The sequence below is a fragment of the Papio anubis genome, chromosome 5 (genome assembly GCF_008728515.1).
Source record: "Papio anubis isolate 15944 chromosome 5, Panubis1.0, whole genome shotgun sequence".
Classification (NCBI taxonomy): domain Eukaryota; kingdom Metazoa; phylum Chordata; class Mammalia; order Primates; family Cercopithecidae; genus Papio; species Papio anubis.
In genome coordinates, this window is record NC_044980.1 from 65,198,036 (window position 1) to 65,218,948 (window position 20,913).

A 20,913-nucleotide genomic window follows, 5' to 3' on the forward strand; every position below is an offset into this window, starting at 1 on the left:
TGTTAATGGAGTACATTTGTAATGGGCATTAATGGTCTATTCTACCTACTATCATAGGCATATTCACTTTGGAGGTGTTTTAAGGATTAGAAGTTTGAACTCTGCAGAGATGAAGCATCATGGGAAACAAAAGCCAAAAAAACAAACAATTCTACCACTGAGGGCATCAGAGGATATAATACCCCTTTTATAAATCTTTCTCATAGTCCTTGATCCTGCATTTAAAATCCATGATGAAATTTATTTTCAGGTGCTTTTTACAAGAATAAACTCCTTGTTTTCTGAATATGCCTAGCTCAGATCTGGAATCTCTTTCATACATAATAATCACAGCTCAAGCAACGATTTTGTTTTAAACAAAGATCCCAGTGGTTACTGCCACAACCTCAGCAGCGTTGCCACCATCGTTTGTTTAGATTTCCCTGTTACCACACAGGTAATAACATCCTCAAAGCAGTATGCAGTATCAGCAAAAAGGCCAAATCCATGGGGAATAAGAGGTTATTTTCAAGCTAAGACACTGTTATTTAGAACAAAAGGCAATTTTCCTTTGTTGAAAAGCATTACTTTCCAACCATTTCCTAAAGCAAAATTTTTAAAATGGATCATTTTCAGAATTTGAAAAGCTCATGAAAATACAACCACACCACATTTTCTGCTTTGATGACTCACTAAAGTCAAAGCTCTCTGAGACCTTTTTCTACTTCATCTTTTTCTCACCTATGCCCAGGGTACCAGCGGAATCACCTTCCACTGACTCACGCAAGGTCACTTCACAGCATCTGCATTTTGGAACTCAAAACTCCTGCTCCAGTTACAACCAGACAGCAAAACCATATAAATCACCATTTACTCTTTTCCCTAATGGATCTTACTCAGGAAGAATAATGGCCTACTCTGCATCACTGCGTATTTTATATTTATATTCAGAGTTAGACAAGAAACAGCTACTGAATTAATGATTCTTCTAGCCTGAAATATCATTTGTAAATGAGCTATTTGCTACAAATATCATTGTTGGGTCTCATCTACATTCCCTGAAAAAGTCCTGTGAATGCTCCACCCATAAACCCTAGGCCAGGATTTCTAACGTCGACACTGCTAACATCTTAGACCAGATAGCTCCTTGTTGTGAGGGACTATCCTGTGCACTGTAAGATTTTAGCAGCATCCCTGACCTCTACGAACGAGATGCTAATAGCAGCCCTTCAAAATACCTTGACATTATCAAATGTCAGATGCTAATAGCAGCTCAATCAAAAATACCTTGGCATTACCAAACATCCCCTGGAAACAAATCACTCTTGGTTGAGAACCACTGCCCTGGGCTTACTCCTGGTCATCGGCAGACAGTTCTCCACCAGTGGATGGTGTTTCTCTAACAACACCTTTCAACTGTGTGTTGACAGGTGCGAATGAGCCAACCTCACTAGAATCTAAGTTCTTCCTGGTCTCTGCCCAAGGGTGTTTCCTGGTCATGGGAGTGTGATGGTGCTGCACTAGGAGTAGGCTGTAGTGTTCCCAACCCATAAGGGAATGGACTGAATGGGCAAATGCTTAGCTAGCTTCCTTGCCTCTCAGAGGAAACTGCTGAGGTGTGCTCTTCACGGTCTCTCAGAGGGTCCACAGCAAGAATGAGCCGGTTTCCACAATCCACTCAATCATGCACCCTTTGTTGGCTCTCCTTTCTACCCTGTCTCACTTTCTCCTTCCCTCACCTGCTTTCGTAAGATCACCTCCAACTAATGCACCTGCACTCAAATTTCTGTCTCCTGTCTTGCTTTAGGGGGAACCTAAACTGAGACTGTGATCTTCCGAGTTTGGGAGTGCACTTTAGGAGTCAGATACGGGTTTGACCCTGGCTCTCCAATTCACAGAGGGAAACCTTGGCATTTAATCACTTCTCTAAGTTTTTGTTATCTTGTATATAAAAAGAACTGTAATAATGGTCATATTCTTGTGGGTTAAATAAGATCATGCATACAAAAATTTAATATGGCACTTGGTTAAAAATGGTCAATAAACATTGGCTTTTATTACTGGTCTAGAAATGATAAGATTTGTGTTATAGCTTCATCACTTCCTAACTCCTTGCTTTGAGGCAGATAAGTGGGATACACATATGTAGAGAGAATTCTGATGTGATGCACCATGCTCACCCCCTATGTCCCCCCCCGCCAAATCTTCCTCCTGGTGTCAATTTTGGCTTACACTACACTTTGTAGAAATCCAAAGAGGCTTTCTTTGGCATTAAACCTTCAGCTTAGGACATGTGGCTTCTAGCATCTCAGTATTTCTGCTGGGAATTATACCTCAGCTAGAAGACTTTCCTTTCAACTTAACAAAAAATATTTCACTCAATAAATGTTTATAAGCCCCTTCCTCATGGTAATGCCTGTTCTCTGTGTTGGGCCACAACTGTGAACAAGATACACAGAGTGCCTGTCTTCAAGGAGTTTAAAGTCTGGGGCCAGTCTCATCAATTAGTTCTAAATAATTAATTCAGAATCCATAAAATACTTAAGGGGTTTAACACTCCAGGGGGTGTTGCAGACTTGCTGCGATGATGGCTCATAAAAAAAGCCTGGAGAAAGGGATAGCCTGAACTGAGAACCACTGAAATACCCAAATTGACCTGGTAGACCCAGGAGAAAAGGATTAAAAGTCTCAGGGCGGCCTCCTGGAGCGGATACATCTATCACAGGAAGCCAGAAGACCCAGCAGAGGACTGTGTTCCCTCGAGGGCCAGGTGGCACGTTGCTTATCAAGGTCACTGGGAATGCACTGGGAGGGCAATGGTGAGCAGGCACCTGTGTCACCGGGTTTGGTAGTAGACTAGGACTCACAGTAGGAAAGGAGGTTATGCTCGGTGTTGTTGGCAATAGGGATGATGGGTGTTGAAAGTCTCCCCCATCTCAAGCAACAGAGGCTAGGCAGTGGTGCTTCCTCCCTCCTTTGCTTTTCCAGATGTAGGACCTCCACCTGAAGGCTTTCCTCACCCAATCCCAATTCCACCTCCTTTCATTTTTCACAGGCTTTATCCCCACAAAACTGCTTTCACTGCCACCTCTGACTCATGCTGATCTGCTTCCCGGGGGGCCTAAGTGACACAATGAGCTTCTAGAAATGTTTTTCATACCTAATTCTAAGTTCTTTATTCTACCACAGCAGCTATTTTTCCTTTCCTGGGTGGTTAAAACAAGAAGGTTTCCCAAAGTTCATCAGTTACCTGCAGCCAAAACAACAACAACAACAACAACAACAAACAACAAAAAAACAAACTAATTGTTTTCAGTGTGAAAAAAAGGTTTTAATCAACTTTTTTGGTTGCCCAGGCTGGAGTGCAGAGGCTCAATCTCGGCTCACTGCAACCTCTGCTTCCTGAGTTCAATTGATTCTCCTGCCTCAGCCTCCTGAATAGCTGGGATTACAGGTGCCAACCACCATGCCCAGCTAATTTTTGTATTTTTAGTAGAGATGGGGTTTTGCCATGTTAGCCAGGCTAGTCTTGAACTCCTGACCTCAAGTGATCCTTGGGCCCGGACTCCTAAAGTACTGGGATTACAGGTGTGAGCCACTGTGTCTGGTATAATCAACTTATTTTCAAGGCCTCTGACTACTTCTTGTTGAATCTAAACCAATCTTCTCACACACCTACCTGATTCCACAGCCAACAAGATGGTTGGAAAACAGGGTGCAAGGCTGGGTGCCAAGGCAACACAGCACCAAGGGGAGCATAATACATCATTTTTCTTTCTTCTCTTTTTTCCACCGCCTTGCTTTTTCTTCCTTTTTATGGCCAAGGTAAGTATGGGATGTGGGTCAAAACAAGTTTAATCTGAATTGTTCATTTTAGCTTAATTTAAAATATTTTCTCATGAACACACCACACAAGCCTCTGTGGAAAGAGGACCCCAGGGCAGCTTGAGGCACTCGTATGTGACTAATTAATGCACAAAGCAGGCAATTAATTCCCTTCATTAGAGCTCTTCCCATCGCTGGGCTTAAAGTGATCTTCCTGTGAACTCCCACATACATTAACTGTTTGTCTAATGACACCTTTCAGCTGTGTGTTGACGGGTGTGGATGTGCCAGCCTCACTAGAATCTGTTGAGGGTAAAATCTATAGTTTATTCATCCTTGCAAACTTCATAGCACTTGTATAGTGCCTTGCACACAGTATAGGCCGAACACTTGAGAGCTTCTGAAAGCAGTGCTGGAACAGACAGTACATCTGCTGCAGACAGCAAGCTTATAAGGGGTGGTCAGTGGTACCCAATGGAGTGGAGCATTTAAAAGAAAAAAAAAAAAGATCACTGTAGTTGATGGCCATGCTGTGCAGCAGAGTGGTAAAGCTGTAAGCCAAATTCTCAGCATCTAATGAATGAGCAATGAGCCAGTAAGTGTAGATACCCTTTCAAGAAGTTTGGAGACATAAGGAAGGAGACATAGCATAACAGCTTGACTGATGGCAGGGTAAAGGCTTTTTTGCTGTTAAAAAGCATTGAATAAGGTCTTGAATAAGACTGTAGACTTAGAAGAAATCAACAGAGATGCTATAAGATGGAAAGGAAATGCTTGAATGTGTAGAACAGGTGGGCAGGTACGGGTCAAGGTCACAAATGAAGAGTCTAACCTTGGAAAGGAGGGAGGGGATACCTATATTTGAAAGTAGGAAGGGTGATGGAGAGAGAACATCTGCTTGTAGTTCTGAAGGCAGAGCTTCGAGCTAACGCAGAATAGAAAAGTTATGGAAGCAAATATGAGAGTCAATTAAAGGAAGGACTATTGAGTTGAAGAGAAACAGCCATAATTTTGTAGAAGAATCTAATCAGCCTAATACTATGACTTTATGTATCTACACTTAGTAAGTCAGAACCAAAGACAAAATTAATGGTGGTGTTATCAGTTTCCTAGGGCTGCAGTAACAAAGTACCAAAAATGGTGTGGCTTAAAACAGTTCTGAAGGCTACAACTCAGAAATCAAGGTGTCTGCAGGGCCAAGCTTTCTCTGACAGCTCTAGGGGAGAACTGTCCTTACCCCTTCTAACTTCTGGTGTTTGCTGGCAAGCCTTGGTGTTCCTGGGCCTGAACAGTCACATGCTCATCTTCCCTCTGTGAGTCTGTGTGTGCAAATTTCCCCTTTTAAAAAAACACCAAATTGGATCAGGCTGACCCTGATGATCTCATTCTAAATTTGATTACCTCAGTAAAAGAACTTATTTCCAACTAAGGTCAGATTCTAAGGGACTGGGGATTAGGGATACAACTTACCTTTCTTAAGGAACACAATTCTGCCCGTAACAGATGGGTGCAAGGATGTAGGTTGAAGGCTGGTAAGTGAGCCTGGATAAAGGGAGTGAGAGAAAACCAAGATGCTAATGAGAACATCAGGGGGATGGCTGACCATGGGGCCCACACTGGAAGAGCAGCACATTCTGGAGGCCAAGAGTTGGGGTGATGGGGTAAAGGCTAAGGGTTAGCAGGCGGGAAATTACAGGGCAAGCTGGTTCAGCAGCAGTCATGGTATGAGACAAGCCTGGGAGAGTGGGGACTTCAGGATCTAAGATCTTGGATTCGTGATACGAGGCTGGAGGTTTGGCTGTCACTACGGCAGGTCAGCTGCAGAAGGTAATTTGTTACTGGGAGATGACCCAGTTGAGGTCATCTCCAGAGACCAGGGCACCAAGAGCAGTTTCTCCATCCACATGGAAGAAATACAGAAGACGACATCAGGGAAAGGGACTAAGGACAACCGTATTGGGAAGAGCCAATTGTGAAGGAAGGCGGGAGAGTATCCTATAGCTCAGGAGATAAGGACATGGGGAAAGGGCAGAATATTTGGAGGGGAAAGACTCCAAGAGTCCTGAGAAATGGGGCACAAGTGTGGAAGGAATCCTGAGGAGCAGGGAACATGGAAATTCCTGTGGGACCACAGTACAGTGGCAGAAGTGGTCTCTTTTGGTGAAGACTGGAAGTAAAGTACATTGGGGCTGGAGGGGGAAGAAAAATGAAGGCAAAACGTTGAGCCAAAGCCTTAACCAGATACTTCATGTTGTGACAGTCATTAATTTACTGGGCAAAAGTTGCCCTTCGGTTTGTCTTGAATGTTCCTCTTAATGTAATAAGAGAGTGGCTGAAAAGCTGTCGTTGGTAAACCAAAATGTTGGAACTGACTTTTGGTTACGGCCCTCTGCCTAAGTAAGATTCAGCAGCTTTGCTAGTCTAAAGGGCCCTGTGATGGATCCTGACTGCAGTTCCACATGGAGGCCACAGGCAGGGAGAGGAGCAGCAGGGGAGCTGCTTGGTTTCATAAAATGGGGACACTGGTACCTCCCTTATAGGGCTGCTTGGGTTTTCAGCCTACAGTTAAGTCCTTACTAAATATTAGTGGTGGTAATTATCATTATAAATCCCATAGTCTGAGGGAGGGTTGAAAGTATGCTCCTCAAAATCATAGTAACAATGAGTCTCTCTCTCCCTTCTCCCTTTCCCCAAAGATAAAGAATACACTAACGTGATCCCAAAACATTTATTTCCAAAGGTTTTTGACAGAAGAGCACAATCTTGAATAAAATTACACCACTGTGCTTAAGGGCAACACTACACAGTAAGCAAAGTCTGCCCTGACCACTCTCACAGACGAGAAACTTCAGAAAGGAATTTTCCGTCTCCTGACAGTTTGACAACATTCGTATCTCCGACGCACTTCAAGCCTCAACCCATCTCATTTTCTAACTTCAACAGAAAATGTGTGCTCACAAGCTGTGTGTGCGCACATGTGCCTGTGTGTACACAAAAGGCTCATTTCACCTACTTGATACACGAGCTGAGATAATGTTTTAGAAAAAAAAAATTGGAAAAAAAAAATGTTACCGCAACACGATGGAGAAGCCAAGCCAAAAAGGCTTCACGCTAGAGCTAGCTTTCTCCTCAAAAACTCTTACATCCTAAAAACATCCCAGTGGGTGCCTAAAAACTGAAATCCAGCGAGTTCATGGCCTTGAGTTCACTCCTGTCCTGAATTTCTCCCAGTGCAGGTCCAGAAGGGCAAGATGTGCCAGAAAGGAGAACGTGGGAATGTGAGTATCCTACAGCCAGCCCACAGTGCAGCTTGCACTCAGAGAGGAGACTCAGGGACACAAGGTCTCAGGATGCACAGCTCACCTTGGCCTCATGTGCCTGGGCTGGGGAGAGGGAGACCATTCAAAAGCCTGTGCTTGGCTGGGCGCGGTGGTTCACGCCTATCATCCCAGCACTTTGGGAGGCCGGGGCGGGCAGATCACTTGAGGTCAGTAGGTTAAGGACAGCCTGACCAACATGGTGAAACCCCGTCTCTACTAAAAATACAAAAATTAGCCGGGGGTGGTGGTGTGCACCTGTAATCCCACCTATTCAGGAGGCTGAGGCAGGAGAATTGCTTGAACCATTGCTTGAACCCAGGAGTCGGAGGTTGCAGTGAGCCGAGATTGCACCACGGCACTCCAGCCTGGGTGACAGAGTGAGACTCTGTCTCAAAAAACAAAAACAACAAAAAAGAAAAGCCCATGCTTCAGACTTGACTCTTCAGCCTTGGTTTCTCCCAGTACCATTACTGGGTCTTAGGAACTTTAATGCTCATAACTAATCCCTGTGACCCAGGAACTCCATCATGAGCCTCAAGAGCCCTCCTTAAAGTATTCAGCCGGTGACTTCAGTCTGACCACTAGCCACCTGCATAATTCCACAGCCCTTCTTGGCATCTCGATGGGCAGTCATGGTGCCTTGCCATGTAGGGCACATAGCCTGCTTAAAGAAAAGAAGATGGGTAGAGAAAGCGGAGGCTGCTGTCCAGGCCACTGCTGAGTCCTGGCACGGGGTCGAGTGAAGTTTTTGTGAGAGGGGTGGGGTCCTGGGGGACCCAATTAGGCAGATGCCTTCGCTACTTGCTGAGCCTGGTACTCCTGCTTCGCTTTCTCCCTCTGTTCCTGTTCTCTCTGGATCAACTGTACACGGTCTAGATGCCACTGCTGCAGATTCTGCTCATAGGTGACGATGTCCTCTGCTTCACAGGCGGAGAGTTTTTCCTTGACAAGCTGGGTGGTCAGACTTAAAAGACTTTCTGACTCAATTTTGCCCAGAGTCTGAAGCTTAGAATGTAAGGCCTGTTGGAAACAAAGGGGACAAATGAGGAGAAAGGTAGAGAAGTGAGAGAAGGATACAAAGAGGAAAAACTAGCCCTGAGTGACTGACTTTAGATTTGAACAAAAGTTTGCTGACTTGTAGTTTAGTCCTCATTCTAGTGTCCCAGAATGAAGTCACCTGCAAAATAACCAAATGTTTTGCTGGTAGAAAAAAACCATTTTGTTGGGAAATTGTCACGCTACCTTTCATCCAGGTGCTGTTAGCTTTTGTTATTTTCTTCAGTTCGGCAATTTTGCTAAGATGCACCGCATGTGATTTCTCTCCTTTCACTCACAAACAGTAAATGGAATTCCATATGCTGTGTCTCCCTGTGTAATTTCTTGTTTTAAACCACAGAGATGGCCAGCCTCTAACAAATCTATGTTTCCACCCTGACCTAAACCAAACCAAGCAGCAAACTCCAAGAACAAGAATTCTAATATGCAAACAAAACGGCAGAGGCATCTGATAACTGGAGCAAGCCCAACCATACTTGTGCCTTCAGAATAACTGAAACATGTATTTGCTTTCCTGGAGTTCCTCTCAACAGACAGAAATCAGTTCAAGGAATAGCTCCCCTGAGTGCCTGCGCTGTTAGAAGCATCCACCTGCTGTGCTCCACTGCAGGTCAGCCTTTACGTACGGCCTGCTTACAGCTCCAACTGAAATGGCAGCTTGGTTTGGTTGGTGGTGTGTTCCTGGAGAAGTTAAGTATTAAAAACATTAATCTATTTAAGTACTTCGAGATGTACTCTCTCATTAGAGAGACAGAGCCACTTATGGGGCCAGCTGTAGCTTATACCACACATCCCCATGTTCCACAAACAAACGCCACTCATTGGCACAGGAAAGGAGGCTTGCTCCAGTAACAGGGTTGGAGGTGGGCAGGGTGTCTAGGCTCCAGGAGGGCCCAGAGGCCTAGTGTGAGAGTCAATCATATAAAAATGGCTCCCAAACAAATGACCTCAGACTAACAAAAATCAGGCAACAGGAAGAAAAGGAAATATAAAACAAAAACGATTTCTCTCTGATAACACTCTTCATGTGGGGTTTGAGGCCAACAAGACAGTCTGGGACACCACAAAGAGGACTCAACTATGAGTCGGCAAACTTTTGTTCAAATCTAAAGTCAGTCACTCTGGGCTACTCTTTCTCAGTTTTGCTGTCATCTAACATGAGAAAGGTAGTCTCTAGCATCCAGAGATCTTGCAAGCAGAAATGCACTGGTGCCCAACACGCAGTTAGTAGTCAATAAATACTTGTCTTTTTAAAATGTTCATAAAAATACATTCGTAGAGGAATGAGGGCTGACAACGTAATGCAGGCACAGGTTTCTATTCTCTGAGGCAAAGTATATAAGAAACAAGGGAAGGAAGTTTTAATTTTTAAGAATAGTGTGGCAACCTTGGTCAATGTGAATGCAATGAATCATAATATATGGGGCTAAGGAGATTTTTTTTCTTCAGCCTTTCTTAATATACAAGGTTAAGCAAAGAGCCTGAAGGGGCAGACATGCAAATTCTCAGCCCAGCTATACTGCCAATTCTCTGGGTACCTTGGGAACATCGATTAATCTCTCTTTCTCAGTTTCAAATTTTAAGAGGGAAGTTGAGCAACGACTTCATAGAAGTACTGGGCGAAATTGCTGCTAAAAATACAACAGGCTCCCCCTTATAACACTGGGAATTAGGTTCTGTCCAATTACTGAAAAGATTTAAACATAATAGAGTTAATGTAAACTCTAGCAGAGTTTACATCTTATCAATACCAAAATGACACAAGTCACATACAATAAGTGGGAAAGTTTTTTGCTGTACAAAGAATTCCCATTCTGGCAGCATTTTTTCCCCCTTTGCACTAGACAAGAATCAAAGCAGCTAAGAAGCCAAGAGTTCAAACATTGAACATGGTTCTTTCCTGACACTGATCACAGAGCATTTTGGGATATACAGAGTTAGAAGCTACCAAAGGTAGCTTGAGTGCTCAGGGCTGTTCTGGAAAGAAATAGTGCAAACTGTTTACAGCTTCCATGCAGCACAAGAGAACAACACAGCTGCCAAAGATGAGCAAAGAGAGACGCCCGCGTGTTATCTCTACATACGCAAATGTGGCATTATAGTGTCTAACTGGGTTTTTAGGTTATCAAGCACATTTAGTGCAAGATGGAGAAATGGCCAGATACTTTCCACCTGGGGTGGGAGTCAGGTTATTGCTGTGGAGGCAAGCAACTACCTAGCCAACAGGCGCATATCAGGAATGCGTGGGCAATGACATGCTACCTTGGTGAACAAAACTGTGACCGATTAGCTCAAATACAAAAGGAGCATAAAAATTCCATTGGTTTAAGACCGCTTCCTGTGCAAAGCAATACAAATGTAATTTTTGATGTCAGTTTTTAATGCCTCTTTGTGTGTGACATTGATGCAGAAAGAATGCTTGTCCATCACCACAGGAGAGAAGTGTGTTTTATACACTGCTAAGAGAGACACATTCTGCTATGATTCACCTGAAATCGTTCCAGGTACTGAGGAAGCTTCGACTGTTCTGTTTCCTCGATGTCTAACTGCTCCACCAGTTTTTCCCACTCCTGCTTGTCTTCATCTTTTTGGGACTGCTCCTCTGAAACCCCATCAGCTGAAGTCAGAGCCTTCAGCACTGTGTCCAGCACATGGAGCTGTGGAGCAGAAAGAGGGTCAGCAACTACATGTCTTATGGCCCAAAAGCACATGGTGAAGAGAGGCTGGAAAAGGCGAAAGAAAGCAAGAATGAGCTCTAAAAGACTGGGAAAAGATTTCTCTTATAAAATTGTAGAAAATATAAATGGTTATATTTTTTCACATTATAAACACCCTATCAGATGGCATGGAAAACAGTACAAAACAAATAGTAGAAATAAGCAAGCTAGGCTGGGTATGGTGGCTCATGCCTGTAATCTCAGCACTTTGGGAGGATGATGTGGAAGGATTGCTTGAGCCCAGGAGTTTGAGACCAGCCTGGACAACATAGGGAGACCCCATCAATTAAAAAAAAAAAAAAGCCAAGCATGGTGGTGCACCCCTGTGGTAGGTCCCAGCTGCTCAGGAGGCTGAGGCAGGAAGACTGCTTGAGCCTGGGAGGCGGAGGCTATAGTGAGCCATGATCACACCACTGCACTCCAGCCTGAGTGACATAGTGAGACCCTGTCTCAAAGACAAAACAACAACAAAATACCAAATAAGCGAGCTAAGAATTATTTGTATAAGTGAATCAGCACAATGGCAGCTAAGTTCGCTTTTAGTTAGCCAGATAGGAATCCAGGAATAATGCTTGATGGACACTAAAGTACTTCCCACTTCCATGTCTTTCTTCCTCAGTCAGTTTGGATTTGGGACAAAGGGATAGACAACTACAGAACACAACCAACCAAAGGCCATTTTAAGCGTATGTTAAAGCCTCTGGATATAGGCAAGGGTCCCCCTCAGAGAAAGATTTTAGCTCACATGGTATCTGTAAATTAAGCATCAGTGTAATTCACATAAGCTGCCGGCAAAGACCAGAGATGCATACATGAAATTCATTTGAATGAGGTGATTTCTGTGACTTAGGAAGTAAATTTAAAAACAGAAGATTTTTGTTTTGACCCCTCTCCCCTCTACTTTCACTTTGAGGTACATCTCCCTTGACCCACGGAGGGCCTAATGATCAGAAATGGGATATTAACAACAGCAAGGCCAGCAGAAACACCTGCCTGGAAACCAATTAATCCTGTCCATGTCACATCAGAACACAAATCCTACAAATATGCCAAGGCCTTTTAATACCACTAATACATCACACCCAAACTGGACACATAGCACATTTTTGCTGACATGTGAACACATTTTCTACTGTTAGAATGCAAAGATTGCAAATCTGGCTGAGATTGGAAGGAATATTTCCCTAGCAAAGTATTTATGTATAATTTTGTGTTTTCAATCACCAGTACTGACTATAGCAGGGTTAAAACCAGTATAGTAACAAATGTATATCCTTTGTTATTAATGTCTGGCAAACAGCATAATGATTCACTATACATAAGTGTAAGGTGACAGGACAGACACCAGACCTGACCACCTCAGGACTGAAATGAAAGCCAAGGGATGAGCCCTAGCAACCAGAGTCAAGAAAAAACAAATACGTGGCTCTATGGTAACCTTTACACCATGGTAACAAGACAACCAATGTCCTTCTCAGGCCTCAATTGGCTGTAAAAGCTGTTTGGACAGGAGCAGACACTATGGCTGCCTGTGGGGTGTAAGGCGCATCATGTCGCCTGGAGTTAGAGCAATCCCATGCTGTAAAGCGTCCTAGGTGACCAAGAGGCACGAGCTTTGGGACTGGTGGGAGGGTAGTGTTCTTGTTCTGGTAAAGTGAACACCTCAGAACTTTGAACGAAACATCTGGGTCAGATCTCATCAGCATCACACATTCACACAGAATGGTTTAAGACGGTTCCGTGTCTGGTCCTCAGATTCATTTCTTAAGGACTTTTATGGGGAAAAATGTTACGTAGCCTACATGCTATGTAGACTACATGGGGTTACAGAAATGGCAAACATATTTAAAACGAAATTTTACCCTCTCGTGAGTTCTCAATGAGCTTTCTTTTTTTTTTTTTTTTTTTTTTTTTGGTAAGGAGGTGAGGGACGAGGCAGTGGAATAGTTTTTTTTTCCTACACAATGAACTATAAATCAATGTTAATCAAATTTTCTAGTGCCTTTGGTTAGGAGCATTGAAAATGTTTGTGGTTTTGCATTTTTTCAACTGCATAGGTACCTATTCTATAGAAATACAGAAAGTAGGGGTAGGGGAAGGACAATGAAAACAAATTTAAAGCTCAGGTTATGGGAAACAGATGGCTAAATCTTACTGCCTTAGAGCTGAGGAACATACCGCTTCTCTACACAGCTTTATGTCTTCTGGGGAGGCAGCCACTTTCTCCATCACTTGCAGGGCTCTGTCAAGGTAGCCTGGTTTCCATATCAGAGGCATGTTGTGGTACACAGCCCGTAGCCCTTGCTGCAACTCCACCTTCCCTGTGGCCAAAAAGAACAATAAAGAATGCTCAGCTATGTCTTCCCACTATTTCTAAGACTGAGGACCTGAAGGCCCAAGTGAATGTTCACCTGGCAGTTCTAGAAACAGAGAAGAATCATTTCAAATCTGTACCAAGAGACTCATCTCATCCAGTGACACTTCAGATGGATAATGAAGAATGTGGTAAAAATTCCATTTTGTAATGCAAAATTACATGAACTTGTTTCTCTTCTTTCTCATTTGGGCTGGTGGAGATTTTCATGAGGATGTATATATAAACCACTGGGCTGAGGGCAACTGAGAAGCTGACATATATGGCTCTAGGTAAGGATACCCTTAAAAAAACAAGTCAACTGAGAAACAATTTTTGTTTCAAGAACAAAATCTTCCCCAGAAAAAGAAATCTCACAACTTTCCTACTGTGAAAATTTTGTCAACATCTGACCACCTTCCCTGCTAGGAAATGTTTGCCATTTTTTGGAATCCTTCAACACACCCAATCCTTATGAAAAAAACCTTCATCTTTCCCTTCTTTCCTTTGAGTTTCACTGGTTTTAAAATCACAGAGTTCATGCTCATAATCTTTTTGGATCTCTGGACGTGAACGTTTCTCTGGGTACCTCAAGCCATCACACCTGGAGTTCAAGATGTGGACACTAGACAGCAGGATCTTCTGGTAGAGAGATGGCTGTCTGTATTCCTGTGGCGCAGAACCTCTCTGCACTAATGACCAAAGTCACCTTGAGCTGTTCAGTCTTAAATCTACCTTCTTTTATCTTTCCTGGGAAGGAGGATTTGGGAAAGCCAGAGTAGGACACAAACAGACAAAGCTTATCAGGAGACAGCTAATTTTAGACCTTTAAGGTGCTTGGGGCTGGGCTGCAGTTACATTCTGGGCAGCTGCTTCCATCAGGGTTGAGTGAGGCTGCATGGCAAATGACACAATGAGAGCAAAGAGCTTCTGATCTGATGGCTGCCATCACAAAGAACCAGGGCCTCTGCTCACAAACCACAACAAAGTACATTTTCTTTGCCCTGTCACTTCTGACCAATTCAGGCTGTGTGACAGTACTGAATGCTAATCTGAAAGCAAAGGAAAATACATGTAAATCAACATCAAAAGTAGGTGGCAAATAAGGAAAAAATGATTTTTAAAAAGAGTGGTCAACTCCTTTGTGAGTCTGACAGACAGTCAATAAACTCTGAAGTTCCTCTGAGTTATTATAAATCAGCATCAAGAATAACACACTACATTCTGTTGGCAAAGATCAACTTCAAAAGCAGTCAAACTGCTATAACTTTGTGATTTTCAAAAACAAAGGTAAGCAGAAGCAATGTATAATTGAGAGATGTCTAACTACTTAAGAGATAATGGGAGAATAATGAAATAACATGCATTTAATAAAACTCTGTAAATCAGGACAACATTTTATGTACATTTAGGTTGAACCTTATTTGCCCAGATTCCACACAACCCAGGTTCTGAGGCCATTCTTCAGAAGGCGTTGTCCTCTTAACCTGTCTGATTTTCAATGCAATCAGGGCACAAGAGGAAAGCCACCATCGTACCTCCTGGTGCAATCACATGGTGCCCATGAACTACTCTACTTTTCCTGAAGTGCTACTACTTGTGCTCTTCCCTTACCTGAAAACAATGCCAAAGATACAAGTTTAACTCTAACTCTTAATTTCTTACCTTCTGGACTTTAGATCTAAAGAGACAGAAAGATCTTTGTTAATACTGGAAAAGATTCTACTACCTAGTCTCCCTAAACAGGGCCAGAACATCCCTTTCTTTCTTTTTGATCCCTTCCTCAGATTGATGACCACTGAATATTATTACCTATGTCCACCAGAACTAGTTCTTGCTTTGCCAGTGATGGCAGGTTTTACGAACCCTCTTTACTCTCTTATGTAAGGCCATCAAGGTCTATTTTTATGTCTGAAAATGAAGGCTAATTGGATTTCACTGGTAAATTTAAATCAAATTACAATTTTATCATGAACTGGAAGAATGCAACAATTCTGACCATGAAGAACGATATTTGTAAGGATCATTTAGCTTACCAAGAAGTGCACAGCCATACAACTGAGAACTGAAACCCACTGAGTTCTTTTGTTTTAGGCCTGGAAGCAATAGGGATGCACCAAAGTTCCTCTCCTCTTCCCACTGCAACAGAATATACCAGATCATGATCCATCTAAGCAATGAGTACTTTATACAAAAATGTGACTTTTAATGACACGAGGAAAAGAACATGTTATAGTATTAAGTAAACAAGGAAGAAGAACAAAGCTATATATACATTATAATCCTAATTTTGTGAATAAAAGGTACTTATGTCAAAGAAAAATATAGGAAAGAAATACCCTATATGTTAATAAATTTTTGGGCAGTGAAATTATGAGCAATTTTGGTTTTATTCTCTGTATTTCTTATTATTTTCCAAAAAATTGGCAACGAATAAGTGTTTCTTTTACAATCAGAAAAGGAAAACAAAACAAAAATAAAGAGTACACTTTACACCAACACTCACTTGAGACAATCAATAAAGATTCAACACATTATCAGCCCCACAATCACTCACACTGCTGTGGCCTGATCGAGCAAGCTTTTGAATTTTAAACAATTTAGCAATGATAAGACTTCTTCAGAGTGTTAGAATAAATACCACTATTAAATTGCTTTTAGATAGATTTGTGCCTCTCAAAAACAAATGAGGCAATCAGAAACAGTGATCATTTCTTTCAACCCAGGGTGCAAAATTACGCTTCAATAAAAGTGAAGCCTTTAGAGACACGGGGGAAACGAAGGGCAGAAACACAAGCATTGCTAAACCTGCTGCAGGCTAGTAGGAATGATGACTGGAGGACTTGCTGGTAATGCGGTCAGGGGAGAGCCTTGGCAACTCCCCAGTAGGATCTGTGATCTTCTTGGTGCCACATGAGTACACACTGGACAGAGTTAGAGCCCTAACTGTGGCTTCAAAACATAGAACACTAAGCTCAGGTTGCCCTGCACTGGTCTCTGCACCCAGAGATTAGGGAGGAAGCAGAGAATGAATAATGTCTGCAGGCTGCAGTTACAGCCACGTGCAAGTGAGGCACCCCAGATGTTCACAGGCACCCAAACCTCTTTACTGTGAGTAGCCTTTGTGCAATACAAGTGTCATTTCTTGAGGCTGCTCCCCTATCTTTGAGAAAAGCAAAGACCTCAGGAGAAAAACAACCCCCCCAAGCACTTCGGCAGCACAGGTAAACAAAAGAGTTGGTAATTAAAAACCAGGTCATTTTACTTTCAAAAGGAAATCACTCTAAGAAGTTTGATTTCCCCCACTTAAAACTGCATGGAAAGTGGGGCCGGTGAATAACAAATAAGGAGCCTTAAAAACATTTTTCCCCCCTGTAGGGAAAAACATGAGCTACAGTATTAGGCTGTAGCAGGGTTTATTAAAGCCAAACGAACACTAAAATATCTAAGCACTAGATACCTTTTATGTGTTAGGAGTCAAGAAAGGGTGGTGACAGTGACTGGGATGGTGATACTTCTAAAGGACTTCAAAAAAGATGAATGAAAACAAACAAATGACTGTCTTAGAAATTCTCTGATCATTGTCTGGGACTCCTGCAACTACTGCTGCTTACGTGAAGCTATTCATGTGTCAACATAAAATAACAGATCTCTTCCAAGCCTTTAGTTTCTTTTCTTTTTTTCTCTTTGGAGACAGGGTCTTGCCCTATTGCCCAGGCTGGAATAAGGTGGTGTGATCACAGCTCACTGTAACCTCAAACTCTTGGGATCAAGGGATCTTCCCAACTCAGCCTCCTGAGTAGCTAGGACTATAGGCATGTGCCACCATGTCTGGTTAATATTTTTTTTATTTTCAATTTTTGTAGAGATGAGGTCTTGCTATGTTGCCTAGCCTGGTCTCAAACTCCTGGCCTTAAGCAATCCTCTTGCCTTGGCCTCTCGAAGTACTGAGATTACAGGCATGAGCCACTGCTCCCAGCCCAAGCCTTTAATTTCTATTGTAGCTACTATAATGGATTAATTCAGGTGTTGTTTCATCAACGCCCTCAAAGTTTTTCCATTTTATGCTTTGCCTCTTCCATTAATACAAAGCAAATCCTCATTCTCCCAACTTCCCCACTTTACTCTCCATTTCATAGCTAGGCATCTTAAAAGAGTTGTCTATACCTCTAATCATTCTACAATCCATTCCAATTTGATATCCTCCTCCATTACTCATATGGAAACAAAGGTTACAATTTAGTGCCTCCCATGCCACTAATGCAGTTAGTGAACTTTTTTTTTATTCCTCATCTTATCCTACCCCTTTGGAAGCATTCTACATAGTAGACCATCTCTTCCTGTGGATTCTGTGGTCCAACACATTCCTGATTTCCCTTCTTTTTACTTTCTGGCTCACATTGGAAACATTTACACAGGTATGTATAAGTCACTTTTTGCAACCATTTACACATGGATGTATAAGTCTCCAAAATTGTATCTCCAGTCTAGATCTTTCCATTAAGCCCCCAGTTCCTTGGTGAAATCTCGTGACTGTCTCAAATGAATTTCAAAATGCAACATGTTCAGAGCCACAGTAACGACTTTTCTCATAATATCCAGTCTTTTCCCAAAGTTCCCTCTTGCAAACAACACATAGAACCCCTTCCATCCAGATGTATGAGTCAGAAACTGAGGAGACAATAAGTGACCCCTGCTTCCCTGCCTCATCTTGTTATCTACCTCTCAAATATGCCCACTCTCTAACTGCATCATATCCTGGTCTCTATGCTACCATTATCCCTTGCTCAGATTCAAGGCAGTCTCTCAAATCGTCTGACCACAGCCATACTTGCCCTGCTCTGATAGCTCATCCACAGTACAGCCAGAAGGACCTTATCAAAACACAGATTTGATTATTATATGCCCTCTGCTTCTAACTTTTCAAGGGCTTCTCACTATTTTTAGAATGAACACAGAATGGCTTAGTATGGCCTACATTTTCCAACCCTATCTCACTCCACGTCCTCCCTACCATTTTCTGTCGTAACTACATTGACTATCTTCTTCCAGTCCATTTCTTTTCAATAAGTTTTGTGCCACAGGGCATTTGCACATGTTATTTCCTCTTTTTGGACTGTTCTTCCCCTCCTTAGCCAGTTAATTACCAGTCATCCTTCAATAGTAACCTAAGAAATATTTCCTTAAGGAAGCCCTTCCTAACCAATTTAAGTTTAAAATACAGAGAAAACTCCCTATAATATATTCTTTTCATAGATTTCTCCTTTGTAGTGTTCATGACAGTCATAGTTTTATACCTGTATGATTGTTTTGTTTAAATGTCTGTGTTCTTCCTAGATTGTAAGCAGGAAATATTTGCTCACCATTATATAACTAGTACTTGCCAATGTATGGAATTTGTATGTGTTCAATATAGTATATTTAATGAATTAATAATGAATGTGGGGTATATCATAAGATTATGACACTCATCTTAGAAAGGCATAACATGCCATCTACTCTTTAGAATGTGGGCTGGACTAAATGACCTCTTCAGTTCCTACCCAAACTGGGATTTTTTGATGTTTACAATTGAGGTTAAGGGCAGATGGCAGAGGCAGACTGACTGGCTTTACCACGTGGCTTCGTTACCTGCTAGCTGGGGGGTTACTCTGTAACATCTCTGGGCCCCAGTCTCCTTATCTGCCTAGGGTTGTTGTGAGAATTAAATGCATTAATACATTTAAAACAAGAACATAGCCTGGTGCAAAGTAAGTGCTACTTAAAATATCGGTTATTGCTATTGTTATTCTTAGGATAACAATAAGCAATGATTAAATATGCGAACCTAAGACCTGAAACCAAAACTTGATATTGTAGACTTTCCAAAACGGAACTGCCCTAGAGAAACCTTAGGAAAATACTGATACAAATGAAATAATCAGTATTTAATGTCCCAGGTAATGGTCAATGTTAGCTGCCTCACTGCCTCTTTGACATGCCATGTCCAGCTCTCAATGATTTCCAACGACCCATTTCTGAATGTTTGAGGTGCACTCAGCCTAGTTCAGGTTTCAAAATATGCAATCACTTTTGACTCAAGTGGAACAACCTCCAATTCCATTCATTAGAAACCAGTAACCAAAATGCACAGAATAAACACACATTCCAGGTTGTGCCTGGCCACAGAGCAGTAGACACCTTTTTCTAGCTTTTGAGAGCAAGCCCCTGCTTGCCTTTTCTAAAGTTCTTAATGCTGCTTTAGGGAAGATCACTTACACTGAAGTCTGTCTTCTCTGCCAGGCAATGAAATAAAACATAGAGGGAGAGAAGTTGGGTGGAAGGCACTTCAAAGGCTTCTTGCATCACGATCTCAAAAACCACAGATAAAGCATCTGGCAAGAAGACGAAAGCAAAAATCAGAGGAAATTAGTTGTAGGTAATATTACCAAATCTCTTTTAACTATAAGCACTCTTAAAAAGTGGGGCATGGTAAACAACAACAACAACGACAACAACAACACAGAATTAAGAAGTAAAATATGCGGGCTTTGGCCCTAGTTCTTCCACAAACCAGGCTTTTCCTAAGCCTTTAGCTTCTATTTTACATACCAGAATGAACTAAATCAGGTGCTACTGCACCAATGTCCTCAAGGACATTAAACAAACCACTAATTTCTCTTGGCTCCCAGTATCATCTTCATAATAATAAATTACTATTTGCTTCATCTACTTCAAAAGAATTTTGGACAGTTCAACAAGATAATACATATGAAAATGGCTCAAATTGTGATGCAAGTTTAAGGCATCATGTCTATCAGCTAGAAGAGCTAAGGCATAAAGGAGACACATATATTCTCAAGGTCACCCTGACAAGCAAAGCAGAGAGGCTGGTCTGACTGCCCTATTCTCTGCTCTGGTACCTTCTCACTGTTAAGGCAGAAGAGGACAAAATGCTAAAGGAAACCCTAAATCTCAGGTATTATTTCAAAGAAAGCAAAATAATGACTATAAAAAGGACAATAAGGCTCAGTTTAAAATACTTGTTGGAAGGGAATGGGAAATGCTCATTCATAAATTATAAGCCTCTGAGTATAACACATAACATAAGATATTTGTTTGCACATTAATGCTGGTTATTAAAGCCTGGGAAGTGGTCTTTAAGCAATTTTTATTTTCCCTTGATACTCTACAACATAGATGGAGGCCAAGAAAATCAAGTCAAACAATTTCTTTCTGTAGTTATTTGGTGGTAAAGTAGAGAATATTAACAATGGCTTAACACATAGTGCCTGTTCATATCACAAGCACAACAAATACTTTTCACTTAATGAGTTTTTTTTAAACCAATTTTTACATATATTCATAACTATAAAATAGCACTGATTTGCAGCTGTTCCTAGCAAGCTGGTTGCACATGTTGTCATGGTTCTGAATGAGGCCATAGGCATGAATGTCTGTTCTTTTTGCAAATGGGGAAACTGAGATAGACAGGTAGACCAGGTAGTCATCTAATAAGTCAGTAGAAAATTAAGAACCTGGAAGGAATTTTCTTTTACATAAACGAGCCAGTAATATTTTAAAAGAGTACAGGCTAAAAATTCAGTTGAAAAAAAAAATCTCATTTCTGCCAACTGTTCATTACTGAATCCAAAATTATACTTGAAAAATAAATTTACTGTAT

At 41.8% G+C, this 20,913-nt stretch overlaps 1 protein-coding gene across 3 annotated transcripts in view; it reads right to left on the reverse strand.

Annotated features, from left to right (window-relative positions):
• Nucleotides 1–6,517: 6,517 nt before the first annotated feature.
• MRPS27 (mitochondrial ribosomal protein S27) overlaps nt 6,518–20,913 on the reverse strand; it is a 99,644-nt gene continuing 85,248 nt past the window's right edge. For all 3 annotated transcript variants that reach the window (XM_031666210.1, XM_031666211.1, XM_009208592.4), the window contains 5 exons: nt 19,509–19,624; nt 15,287–15,389; nt 13,076–13,218; nt 10,670–10,837; nt 6,518–8,144 (listed from right to left, as the gene is read on the reverse strand). In XM_031666210.1, coding sequence (XP_031522070.1) covers nt 7,905–8,144; nt 10,670–10,837; nt 13,076–13,218; nt 15,287–15,389; nt 19,509–19,624 — 770 coding nt within the window. In that variant the 3' untranslated portion in view covers nt 6,518–7,904. The remainder of the gene's footprint in view (nt 8,145–10,669; nt 10,838–13,075; nt 13,219–15,286; nt 15,390–19,508; nt 19,625–20,913) is intronic.